The sequence below is a fragment of the Dermacentor albipictus genome, chromosome 4 (assembly GCF_038994185.2).
Source record: "Dermacentor albipictus isolate Rhodes 1998 colony chromosome 4, USDA_Dalb.pri_finalv2, whole genome shotgun sequence".
Lineage (NCBI taxonomy): Eukaryota > Metazoa > Arthropoda > Arachnida > Ixodida > Ixodidae > Dermacentor > Dermacentor albipictus.
The window spans coordinates 73,132,271-73,145,847 of NC_091824.1; the positions used below are offsets into that span (position 1 = coordinate 73,132,271).

Below are 13,577 nucleotides of genomic sequence, written 5' to 3' on the forward strand. Positions count from 1 at the left end.
AGTAGCCACACACAGACTCGATGCCATCGACGTGTTAAATAAAATGCTTTTAATTATTTACACTAGCTTGAGCTCGAGCATCAAGAGCTCTTTTAGATAGTTTTAACTTTTAACTTCACCGCATACTTCATACTGTTTTGGGCATACGGGGTTGCCGGTGAAGTGTACGATATATACGCTCTTTTAAGCTGTCCCTTACGTCTCTATAATAATGACCTAATTATATACTTCTGTGTTTTTACAACCAATACTTAAGAAACGCATTGCAACGAGGACCAGTAGTTGTTGAGCTGATAACTTGTGCGCATGTCCGTTCTGCGCCTTCTTCATCCGTTCGAGTATGGTTTAGCCTCCTTGAACAGGACAAGATATCCCAGTATCATTGCAGCGAATGAGAACGGGAAGTATTGTGTGGCGTGCCTCTTTTGGTAATTATTGAAGGATAAATAACCACTTTTTATTATATTTGCTTCAAGAGTACTCTTTGCAGCAGATATATTTATTAGGTTGACTTTTATTGCGTGACGTTTACATTCCGCATGCACACTCATTATCCAAACTCGTGAGCCACCGTTATATGTATTACTACAAGTGTTTCAGGGTTGTTCAATGCATTAGGCGTACCCTTCAGTTTAATAGGCAATAACAAATATGTTATGATTGTCGCCAATTCAGTTTATCCTCTTAAAGCTGTAGTGGCTGTCTTGGATTCGTGCATCTTATCGTACTCGGTGTAAACCTTGGTTTCACTTCAACGTATACCTGGCAACCGCAGGTAAATTGATTGTCGACGAATATCAAGGAGACAACAATTAAATCATCGAAAGCCGGTTCGCTTTGCCACTCCATCCGTCCGTCCGTTCCCCCATTCTCTTAGGCGGATGACAACAGTTATCGACATCGGCGGTTTTTTTGCCTGCGTCCTCAGCCGCCATTATAGGCGGTTCATGCCCATTTCACGGAAGCGATGTAAATTTCAGAGTTGAGTGTGCTAATAATGAAGTTTCCGGACAAAAACAGCGCTGGGTAATTACTTCAAAGTATTGTGTTTCACAATGACTTGGATGTGGTGGCGTCTGTGGCTTTATTTTGGAGTCCAAAGCAACCAATATGAAATCGTACGAGGATAACAGTATGCTCATCGCGTAGAAATTCTTCCTGACAACACGGCAGTTTGTTGGCGTGCAATTCTTCTTTGTACTTCTCTTGAAAACAGGGTCGGGAACAGAAAGGCGGCATATATGACCATGATGATGATGAGTCTCAAGCATGACAGACACTCGAAATAGAGAATACGCCCAGAATCAAGCGGGTGGCGCAAAACAGCGAATAAAGTATCCATGGCGTGTGCTCCAACAACGTCGCAGGATTTACAGGCACGAAGTGCCCGACATAGCGGCACTTAAAGTGTACCGGAAAAAGAAAAGACTCCCTCAAATCTGGCACTTCATTATTTCGCCCGTGAGAATAGTTGCAGAGTTTGACTTCGGAGTTTATTAATCCCGAGCCGGTGCCTCCAAACGAGTCATCGAGCTTGAAAAGCAACATATCTTTCTCAGAACTGCCTCATCACCAGCGGCTTAAACACTAATTTAAACAAACGCTCAATTTCGAAAATGATGCCAGAAGCACCTCAAACACAAAGGCCGTCTCATATGCCACGCTTCCGACAGGCGGGGCTGTTTAATGCTTGTTTGTTGTCCATACTAATGATGCAAACCGAAGACATAGGACTGTTTTACAACATTCTTTGCAAGTTATTATACAGGCCTCAAATTAACGTCACCACGACAAACTACAGAAGCAACAGAAATAAACAGAACACATATTAATTTTCTAAATAAAATATTAAACATTTGTGCAAACAACTGCGAACATGAGGTTCATTACAGCAATATATATGCTCGTAATTATTCATGCTTGCACAAATATGGGGAGTCTAGGAGAACTAAAGTATCTCCATGTATTTAGAATTTGACAAGAGAACATAGATAAAGGAAGTCACAGTTTATTTCTTTGGACAACACTTTCTTATTTATGTGATGGTACTAGTAGTTAATAATAGTATTTATATTGTAATAAATATATTATTTAATCCTTCCCTTAAGCAATGGCTTTGATGATGCATTTGAAAACGCGCTTAATGAATTATTCTAGGACCGATCTTACCCCTCATCTGAACCAAAAGCCCTGGAACCAGGGACGGTAAGTGCACTTACTTTATGAAACGGGAGGCAAGCAACAATTGGGAGGACGCTTAAGCTTCGCCTTTAAGAGTGGAACACGATAGCATTGCAAGATCCCTGACTGCTTCCCACGCTTGCTGGCAATTGCAGCTTATGCGGCTGTAATGTTTAGCGGGAAGCACTGGCGCCGAACACGATGCAGGAAGGCGAGCTTGCCGGTAGAAACGGCACGCTATGCGGCGGAGGTGAGCGCCACCTGCAGGTGTTGCAAGGAAACGGGTGCGCCGCTTCATGGCCTCCGAGATTGGCACGCGCATATATCTAGGATTCCTACGAATGGTAGAAATGCTGGAAAGGGGGTTTGTGCTTTAGTTTTGGCGCAACAGAATTATGTTTTCTCGTATACTCAAATAACAATCCGACGTTGTCCTGTCTGTTGCTTGTGTTTAGATTGTAATTTACGATTTATCTGATGTTTGTTACTTCGAGGAATTCATTTAATTACGTAACGCCTCTGCACCACTCGGACGGCCTGCGTGTTTTTTTTTTTTTTCGGCGGAGCTGTATATGGCTAGCCGGTTGTTATGTAAGCATGTACGATTCGATTCGCATGTATGCCGAAAACTCCTCCGGCACAACGCCATGCACATGCGCGACAGAAAAAAGAGAGAAAGACAGGCGCGCGATTAGCCAACACCACCTAGATAGCACAAGCCCTGTTTACTCCCATCCATGACGACACACTACCTGGCTCGAAATTTTCATTGACATGGTTGGCGTGATGAAAGCGGTGACGTCCAAATCACTCTTGCCTACTTGGGAGCATGCTCGTTAGATTCTAGGTCAGTCGGACCAGGTAACATGACGTCATAGATCGGAGTGAAAAAGTCTTCTGCTATCTAGGTGGTGTTGGATTAGCTGCGCCCAGTAGTAACGTCGTTGCTCGCCGTCGCAGCTGAGCGCGTGCTTAAAAGTTTCTCTCCGGCTCCAAAATAGGTAGACAAGGCAAGGTCGATCCAAATAGGTCGCGAAGCTTCGGGCGAAAAGCGGTTCAGTACAGATTGTCACCGACATCAGCATGGGGGGTTATGGGAGCAGCGATTGAAGCGCGACTATGTTTGGAGGGAACAAACATTGGGAAATAAAAACGCGTTTTTTAATTCAAACGAGACACAGATTCATTCAACGAAAATAAAATTCCTAGACAATTTTATACATTCTTGACGAGTTAAGAAAATACAAGTTTAATTTTATATTATTAATAAATGCATTTCTTTTAAGCGCCCATCGCTACAGGGGGCGTTGACGCCACTGTCACTCGCAATGCAACGCACGTCTTGAAATGGGCAGAAAGGCGCACTCGTATCACCTGTTGAAATACGTCCCCCTCACAGTTTGTGCTTTCTTGCTTGTCAAAGTTTCTCTGAATTTGGTGACGTGGGTAGCTTCATAGCTTCTTAATCTGTTCAGTCAAATGTAGTGAGTTACGACCGCCAGATAATTGTGTAGTTGTTTTCGTGCGACCGCGCTGGCCGACGGGCTTGGCATCCAACAATATGATCAGCATTCTACACCTAAAGCTTTCGTCCGCCTCCAAAGAAAGTATGTTCTATGCAGGGATGCGATTTCGACAACCGTACGGCTGGCCTTTTCGTGCATCGCTTTCGACGCTGAAAGCTCGAAACGCCCATCCAGTCGAATGGCGGGGCATTTGAATATATAGCTCCAAAGGAAGAACAACAAAACAAATTTCGCACCTTCGAAAACAAAATGACGTCACTTCTGCTTTTAACGGACATGGCGTCACATTATTTTTTCTTCCGCCGGAAGTGTTCCCACCACATACAGATGGCGCTAAGCCCCATGGACCGCCGATGGACCGCCATGTTTTGAACGTATGGGCTCCTATGGAAGCTTCGCTACCAGGTATATTTACCTTGGACAAGGCGTGATACATACTCCGGAGGAGCAGGCAGCTTTCAATCAGCAACGCCGTGAGCAGAACCGGAAACGAGCTCGTCATCGCCGTGTCGACGCTGCAGCCCTGGCACACGAACAGGATGGTGCAGCCGAGTGCAAGCAGCAACTGCGTACCGAAGATCCGGCAGCCTACCAAGCCATTCTTTAATGAACCGTTGGGAGTAACCCAGTCATAAACACTGGCGCCGCACGCTTAAGCTGCGCTGGTTAACCATATGTACCTAGTCCTTGGGCGGTGATTTTTTTAATAGTGTTTAAATATGCGAAATATTCAAAACAAATATACTACACTTGACTATTTGATTCGTAATTGTTTCTGAAATGAGCTCTTGGAAGCTGTGAAACATTCGTTTGCGTTTGTATTTACGGAATAATGACATTTACAGAGCTTCGGGGGAAAAAAACCAAGTCAAGTGGCTCGAAATTAGATTCTAGGTCTGTCGGACCATTCTTTTACAACTTTGATCCAAAATATGGCGAACAAAAGCAACGCGGTAGGTAATTCTGGCTGAACGATTTCCAGTCTTCCGATCGGAACGCCTCGCTTTTGTGAAGCCTACAAATCTATTGTCACAATGTAGGAAACACAAATTATTAACTTATAGTCGCACCTCATGTGCATCGCATTTAAGCCTTGGTTTTGCAGTAATACATCAGCGAGCGTCCACGAGCGGCAACAATCTACGTAAATCTGGTGAGGTGTTCTTGCCTTCTTTCATTAGGTTGCCTACAACGCTATGGTGTACTGCATAACCAAAGGCAGTTAGTTACCCGTACAAGCTTTTTAGCCTGACGTTCACTTGGAAGTATCATCACATGCATGTATCTAATTATATAAATAGTATCTTTTTGAGCAAATCGACGCAACTTAAATATTTCTTCCTGCTTTTTGAGGTCAGAAAAAATATTCGATGTTTGTTCCTGTATATATGGATATTTTTTCTCGAATATTCGTATTATTTGCGATTCGAAAATGTTCATTTTCGAACACTTTGGCGTTTTTTCTGTTTCGTTTCAGAGCATGGTAGCGGGCTCGCCTACTTGAGCAATGTTGCCTTTAAATTTGCTGTAATTTGTCTCGTGCTGCTGTAATAAAGTGGCCTTGGCAAATCTAATATAGCGCCTTTCTGGAAAGCGTCTATGTCATAGCTTTCGCGTTCATAAACTTAAGGCAAATCTATATTGGAGTAGACTGCAATCTTTAGACAACACAGTAAACATGCCTACTTAAAAAGAAAGGAAAAATTATGCATCCAGGACCATTCATTGTGATGTTATATAACGCGTGCGTATTTCTCTGCTGTAGGGAACATTTTGGAAATCCCCTTGCATGCGCAAAGCAATGGAAATTCAGGGACGCCCTGGGTCCGAGAAACAGGCAAGTGGGGAATCCATTCTGGAGAATGCCTGTGTTGCGCTCTTCTTTCTCGGGGTTCGACCCTGTAGTGTAGCTTCCATTGCCGTCACCACCGACAACGACGACAATAAAATCGCAGCATTGTAATTTATGTACGGTGCACGTATTGTTGCTTCTACAGACCGGAGTTCGAAAATGTGGTACGGCTCTTATGTTGAATCGACGTAGCAACGAAATTTGCGCACTTGGAAAAATCACAGAGCACTTTCTACACTATTTCGCTGTTTCGAATAAGGGATGTGGCACCTGAAATTTTGACGCCAACATTATAACACTTCTCCATTGTTATATTCCGCTTTCTCAGTTGAGGATTGCGGAGGTAGAACTTCAGTGACTATTAGGTGTTGTGCGAGTCTGTAGCAAATGTTTGTGCTCTAAACAATACACTAACGGGCGTGCGAAAATGCACACAGGCTCGCACACTGAGTGAAATGGCTATTTTCTGCAATATCTCTCTTCTTCATTTACACTTCCTATGCTGCCGGAATGGCGTCTAATATTTGCGGTAGATCATCAGTGTTCACAAGAAAATGACGTCGCCGGAAAGCATCGGACCGAGGAATCCAGCGAGCTGTTGCGGAATGTCGGAGCTGGGATTTGTTCATTACACCTCAAAGCCTCCAGGGTGATTACGGCGTTCCGCAGGCCCTGTAGTAATCGCCGGGAACTCTTCCCAAGGGAATGTTATTGTGGCTTGTGCAAAAGAGCATCACAGCAGCTCTTTCCTAAAAATGTATGCTATCCTTCTTCATCCGCAAGGTTTAGTAAGGACTTCTTTAGGGCGTAAAAATGCAGACACAGCAACTGACATCATTTGACGATACAGCAACACGAGAAAAGCCAAAGAAGAGAGCAAAAACTTTTTAACTCTAGCACCGGCCAAACCATGGCCGATGGGGCAGAATGGTTGCGTCCATTTTACTGATAAACAACAACTTGCAAGTACCCTTTTTTAAAACACTTTCTTCAGTCACGCTGGTGTATGCAATTAAGAGCACAGATGCGAACATGGCACAGCCTCTAGAGCCTATGGAACCTGCTAAAAATATCTTTCAAAGTGTATAGCTCTTAGGCGCCCGTTCTTTCGGCGAGGGGATCCCGGCCACGGCGGCCGCATTTCGATGGGGGCGAAATGCGAAAACACCCGTGTGCTTAGATTTAGGTGCACGTTAGAGAACCCCAAGTGGTCGAAATTTCCGGAGTCCTCCACTACGGCGTGCCTCATAATCCGAAAGTGGTTTTGGCACGTAAAACTCCAGAATTTAATTTTTTTTTTCTTTCGGCGAGGGTCGGCATTATACCTCGTAACAGACTGAACAAACACAGCAAAGCATGAAAGTGAACGCGGAGCGCCGTGGAAGATGAACGACGACAGTGGCGCAGAGAGCGCCGTGGAGGAAAGCAGAGGAGGCTACAACGGAACCATGACGCCATGCAAGACGTACTTTATGGCGACGATGGCTACGAGGTGGCGCCAGACGAGCGCGCGTCGTCTATATGGAAACAAAGCACTGCATGAACGAAGGTCTGTCTGCGGCTATGGCTGTGAATCGCGGCCCACGCATCACCCAGGCGCCACCTCTCACGGTGTCCCGATTAGCGAGGCAGTCACGCAACATGTCCCTCCGTTTGCAACGTGTCGCACAAGACCGATCTTCCGCGGCAGCCAATATATCGCGAAATCAAAACACGTATAGAGCTGCGCCCTAATTTCACTTTATGGAGTGTATTAATCGTCGGGGAATTTTTTATTTACGTTATTCATATGTGTTCTCATTGTGAGATAGGTGGAAAGTTATTTTTCGGCTTCAACGTAGACCATAGACCGACGATAGACCATCATGTTTTATCAAATCTCTAACTCTCGTTGGTGGTGGGAGCGAATGTTCCAAATGTGGAACTTCTTGTTTGAGGTATTACTGCTTTTACACATGCCTTGTTATTTATAAATGTTTCTTACGCAGTTTGTTGCGGGTGTGTGAAGTTTGGCGATGTGCCAAGCGCAGCTGATGAATTTTTTTAATAGTTGTCGACACGAAGGGGCTGCAATGCAAGCCTCCCAATGCAACCTCGCCCTAACAATCACTGAACTGAATAGACAGCTTAGGAATTTGATACAGTTGCATTTATGTAAACTGCGTATGGTTAAAGATAGAATGAGCGTAAGGCCTGCGCTTTTAGCCGCCGGTTCTCTAAGTTGACCTTGTAATCACATAGTGCTAACTATTAGACTTGAAGCTCGTGCGCAGATGTGAAATTTGTTCGTACAGTTGCATGCGAACCTCTGAGCTACCACTAACCTTTAACGCCCTCTCTGCGGCCATCTCTCCTTTTTCTGCCGAACCAAGGCAGCAAAAGTAAACCAAGGCAGCAAAGTCTCGAGGGATTGGGCTCCTAAGCCACCCAGCCACCACAAATTAATGGACGTAGAGTGTGCACAACGCTCGTAGGTCTGATCATTTACTCGCCGCCCAGGTCATTGTTTTCGACCCAATCTTCCACATCCTCCTGAGACCTCCCGAAATCGCAGGGATACCTTGAGGTTTTCGTGTGTTCTTATGAAGGACTCATTTGTTACGAGCCAGAAAAATTGGTGTTCATAAATACCGCAGACGATATTGCCACCTAGTAGTGACAATGAAGAAGGAAGCAAAACTGTGATAAACGAAACTAGCGTTTTAATGGGGAAACTTGTGCCCTCAAAAGCAGGGTACACTCAAAGAACAATGATAGCGGAGAACACACTCGGTGATCGTCGAAAATCTGATCGGCAGGTCATGCGTGTCGGCTTTTATACATCAGTCATCGATTGTTCCAGAGTAATCGCTGGGGCCCGCGTGTCTTCCACAAAGTTCTAAACTATTCACGTCGCGCATACATGCAATAAGATTACACAAGGTTCGGTGACAGACAGCGGATGGAACCATCAATAATACCCCTGTCACATGGGAAGATTTAATGTCATTCGAATCAAATGGCATTCGCATGTAATCCCAATAATCGGGATTTACACGGGAAAATGTAATGTCATTCGAATGGAATGACACTTCCCATCGAATGAGTTCGGAGAACTCATTCGCATTCGATTTCGAACCGAATGTATACTCTCCACCCCAGATCGACAACAGCGACATGCAATGCGAAAAAGTAATGCGTGCATCAGCAAAGCCAGAAGATATTTATTGAGACTTATAAAAACGAATAATTATTTTTACCGCGATGATATTTTCACCACTGGCTCTGCTCAAGCGCTATTACTCTTGGCATCAGGAGCACGGGGATGAGGAGTCTGTCGAGACGGTCGGCCATATTGTATGTTTGTTCAGCAACGGCAGCAGTGGTATGGTGGCTGGCTGTGGTTTTGTGTACTCTCGTGGTGGTGGTGGTGGTTCGTCGGTGTTGGACGTGCGGTGCCATGGCTACAGCTGCAGCGGACCCGAAAGAAAAAGCGCACTGGACACCCGAGGAGACATTCGCCCTTATCAAAATATGGGAAGACCATCTCCATGACTTAAGAAGGGCGAAGCACAACGCAAAAGTGTACCAGTTGATTGCTGAAAAGCTGCTCGATGCTGGCATCAGCAAGACTTTGAAAGAGACGAAGACAAAGATCGAAAATCTAGCAAACAAGTACAGGTGAGTGTATTTTGGCAGGAACTCATTTAAGCAGGACTGCGCGCGCCAGGAAGGCGGGGCTCTATCGCATGCGCGTGTCATTGTTTTGTAAGCGCCGCTGTGGGCAGCTCGAAGCTTTTGCTCCACTGAGCCCAACTTTTGAAACGAATTATAGCTTCTCGTGCATTGTTTGCTGGTTAAAGTGACTGAAGAGAAAAGCACGACCCATGCATCGGCGCAGGCGGATTAGGTTACGCTATATAAACTTTACTCTTTCCTTACCACGGCACTAGGCACCAGTCACAGGCGATTGACGTTATTGAGCGCCAACATAAAAAAAAAAAGAGAACGCTGCGCTTCTGGACTCGTAGCGCCATCTGGGTGATTGTGTACAAAGTAGTGTTTCCTTTTCTGCACCGTTCACATTTTAACCGCGTGGCGCGGATTTTTTAAAGGACGCGCGAGGGCAAAGGTCGAGGTGCACTTGATCGGCATGACGGCGTCGACATCCGGACCCGCGCGCGCTCGAAAGAAAGCAGTTTCGTGTGATCCCGACGATCGTAGAAGCGATCTTTTTTTACTTTTCGAGCAGTGATGACTCGGACATCGATGTCGCGTCGTCGGAGTTCGGCAGATAAGCCGGGAACATCATCTGTTACCCGCCGCCAAGTTTCGTTTTCGCCTCTCGTTTTGTTTATTGATATCTACAACCGGTTTAATTGCCCTTTCGGTGTCCAAACTTATTTTTTTGTTTTTGTTTACGGTGTGTCCACTTCACTTGGACAAGACGTGCTACCACCAGGTTTCGAACCCAGAGAGATCCGGGCATTGACCACGCAATGACGCCCCGTAGAGGTCCGAAGCGGCTGGCGAGAGCTCTCGTTTTTTTTAGCCTGTCCTGTAGGGCGGAAGTCGTTCATGCCATATGTATAAACACCAACAAATATGCGCGGACGTTTATCCTTGAAAAACCGCCGTAGAGAATTTTTTCCTGAATATATAAGTCAATCATTCGTAAAGATTGGCATGAATTTAATTAATTGTTTAAGTTTGGAAATTCTTGTTACGTATTTTGTAACTGCTGTTTATTTTCCGAAACATGCCTCATATTTCCTTTCATTCCTTTATTGTTGCAGAGACATCAACAAGAAAAAGGGCACTGGGCAAGGCCGTGTCACTTGGCCCTATTACTGGGATATTCACGAGTTCCTCAATGCCTTACCAATGAATGACCAGCGGGAAATGGTGGAAAGCCAGTGCAACACTGTGGAGGAGGTAAGATGTGCACATCTTGGGTGCATGTTGCCGCCGATATTTGGTGCTTCTGAACTGCCTGACGAAGTTCGCTGGTCACTGACCATGGTCAAAAAGAAGTAACGTCTCGGCAGCGCTATGGCTCCCTTGTCCACAAATCTGCCTGTTATGTAGATATATGTGTTAGTGGTGGCAATTTAACATGTTTGGTGCTGCAAGGTTTGCTTACAATGCTTGGAAAGCGATAGTCCGAATTCATGGAATAAGTGGTACCGAATATTGTCACTGACAAACGTACCACTTAGCAAGGTTGAGCCTTTACTCAGACAAGCCTTGTATAACATCAGCGCACAGCAGAGAGAAAGACTACGTGAGGCCATGAGCCAAGTCATACAGCTCGGCCACATGGTGGCTTTGGCAGAATTATGTTGCATGCACCACCGCACACTTAAGACAAACGCTGGAGCGCGTGGCTTCCATCAACATATTGCCTTTAGGTCTGAGATCATATTGGGGTGGCAGCAAGGCACCCGCTTTCGCCAGCCTTCGCAAGTGCACCGTACAGCGTGGCCTTGGACCCAGCAGTCGGCACTCAGCGGCTCTAATGTCAGTGCAAGCCACGTGCTCGAGCATTTGTGTCAAGTGTGCGGGTGGCTGTGCATGCGATAGCCATTTCTTAGTGTGTTGTATTTTGACTTTGTGATAACCTGTGCATTCAGATCGAGTTTGTTTGCACTGAGAGTACTTCAAAATGGTTTTGGCATTATTAATTGCTCGTCACTTTCCATTTCAGATAATCCACCAAATGGAGAATGACCACAGAAGCGGAGACGACGGGGACGAAGCCGCCAACATGAATGAGGATATGGCATATCCTACACAGGATGACGCATCTGAAACATCATCAGAAACTTCGTGTCGTGCGCTTTCATCTCCTGTTGACGCTGGACCTTCACAAACTGGGACTCCCCAGCAAAATGCTTGTCGCCAGAGCTTACTGGGGCCTCGTGAAAGGAGAAAGAGGCAGCCATCGAATGCAAATCTGCTTGCGCAACTCATTGAGGAGCAACGGCAGCTGCGTCTATGTTTAGAAAAAGGCATGCAGAAAGAAGAAAAGTTCAGAGAGAAGCAGATTCAGCTGCAGGAAGAAAGTGCGCAGCGTGAAAATTTATTTTTGGCGTGTTTGCGGGATTTGGGCAAAAAGTAAATGTTCAATGCCTGCATGTCTGTCAATGAGCATGATTGTTTTCAGATTCACACGCTCTTCGAAGTACACACACACACACACACACACTGCTTCTCTGCTGTGGTGCAATGCTGCTGGTCATGTGGCCTGTTGAGCACGTCTCCAGAAGTATTGTGCCAGAGCAGCTCGAACACTGTGTCCTGTTCCACTTGACTGAGTGGTGGAGCGCGATGGCTGTGGAAACAGTTCATCAAATGCAGGCACATCTTGTTCCCACTGAGGATCCACAGGGTCTCTGAATGTCTCACAGATATTGTGAAGAACACATGCGGCCCTAATGGCTTGTTTAGCATTGGGCAACTTGCATTCTTGCCTCTTCATGACAAAACGAAAACGAGCTTTCAGGCGTCCAAATGCGTTTTCAACTATGCGTCTCGTTTTGGAAAGGTTATAATTGTAAGCAGCTTCGGGGGTGCCAGGTGATGCACTTGGGAAGGGCTTAAGCAGTGTTGCAGTCAGTGGAAATGCCTGGTCACACAGAATGAGTGGTGTTATAGCAGCACCTTCGATCATAATCACAGGCGAATCAAGGTGTCCGCTTTCAATAAGTGTGTGCAGCTTCGATCGCCCGTACACGTTGGCATCATGGCATCGGCCGGGAGCTCCAACATTGATATACCGGAACCGGTACTGGTGATCAACCAGGGCGAGCAGTATTACACTGTACCTGTATAAAAGAAACAAGCGCCAAATGTTGTCTTGCTCATGCATAACAGTGGGCACTACTCTTTGCAGTATTTTAACCTGTCATAAACAGCCATGTTGAGAAAAGCACTTCTCAAACAACTGTGCGAGTTGCGCAACAGGCGCAGGCCACAGCATGACAGCTCCGGCATGCATGCTTGCCGATAATTTTATTTGTTGCCGCAAAGGAAAACTTCATGCGCGCAGGAATTTTCTAGCTATGGCTCTTGCACGACAAGTCATGATACCTTCACACTGTTTGCACAGTAAAGGCATTTTAGGCAAAATTAGCACATGCATGCAACACTTTTTAGCAAATGACTGGAAGTTGTTTATAAGGAAAGCGTTCATTCAGTAAAACATCACTACTAGTTTGGCCTATGTATACATTTTTATGTATAGACAACGCACACACAGTTGACAGTAGCAGTTATGAAATTCTAGTGCGGGAAATTCCAGAAATGCACCATTCTGAACACACTGCAGGTAGAGAAAAGAAAATAACGGCAACCTGAACTTTGGTGATTGTTATTTGCAGATACTTATGTATTTCATAGCTACTACTGCTAAAGCTTAATCAGTAACGATCGAAAACAATCGTTTATATTTCACAATACATCACGCAATGAAAAGTGAATTAATTTTTTAACTTCGCGCCAGCGTAGAGGTCTCGAAGGTACCTACCAGCCTTTGTAGTTACGGTAATCGATTGCGTTGTCCTTCGGCGGGGATATAGGAAAGTGACAACCATCGAGAGCGCCGATTGCCTGCGGGAAGCCAGTGAAGAAAAAGAACTCCCTCACGTGTTTTTCCAATTCGTGGCGCCGGACCATTCGAAGCCACTCTGCTTCAAGTTGTTCGGTGACAGCCTTTCAAAACTCCCGAAATACGACGTTCACCGTCGACCGGCCGATGCCGAACAGATGGGCGATCGTTCGGTCTTCAGCGCTTGAGCACAGCCGATACATCCCGACGGCCACTCTTTTTTCCACAGACAACGGCTTTCTCATGTTCGTCGTTTGGCGCTCCAAGGCGATCCTGCACGACTCCACAAGGTACCGGAATGTCGTCTGCGAGACACGGAAAGCTTGTCTGAAGTGATTCTCCCCGAGATGTGGAAGAGTCTCTTCGAACCAACGTTCATTTCGTTCAAATGCCCACCGCTCACGGTGAACTGTGGCGTCGGTAGCCATCA

The 13,577-nt window shown here is 45.7% G+C and overlaps 2 protein-coding genes across 14 annotated transcripts in view; both read left to right on the forward strand.

Moving 5' to 3' along the window:
- LOC139059136 (uncharacterized) overlaps positions 1-13,577 on the forward strand; it is a 484,552-nt gene that overhangs the window by 361,191 nt on the left and 109,784 nt on the right. For 8 of the 13 annotated variants that reach the window (XM_070537098.1, XM_070537097.1, XM_070537102.1 and 5 more), the window contains one exon: positions 5,473-5,544. The exons of the other annotated variants lie outside the window; for them this stretch is intronic. In XM_070537098.1, the coding sequence (XP_070393199.1) occupies positions 5,473-5,544 (72 nt within the window). The remainder of the gene's footprint in view (positions 1-5,472; positions 5,545-13,577) is intronic. 13 annotated transcript variants of the gene reach the window in all.
- On the forward strand, positions 8,742-12,373 carry LOC139059135 (myb/SANT-like DNA-binding domain-containing protein 1). Its single transcript, XM_070537096.1, has 3 exons — positions 8,742-9,219; positions 10,335-10,473; positions 11,246-12,373. Exons 1-3 carry the CDS (start codon positions 8,864-8,866, stop codon positions 11,657-11,659), a joined length of 909 nt encoding a protein of 302 aa, XP_070393197.1. The 5' UTR covers positions 8,742-8,863; the 3' UTR covers positions 11,660-12,373.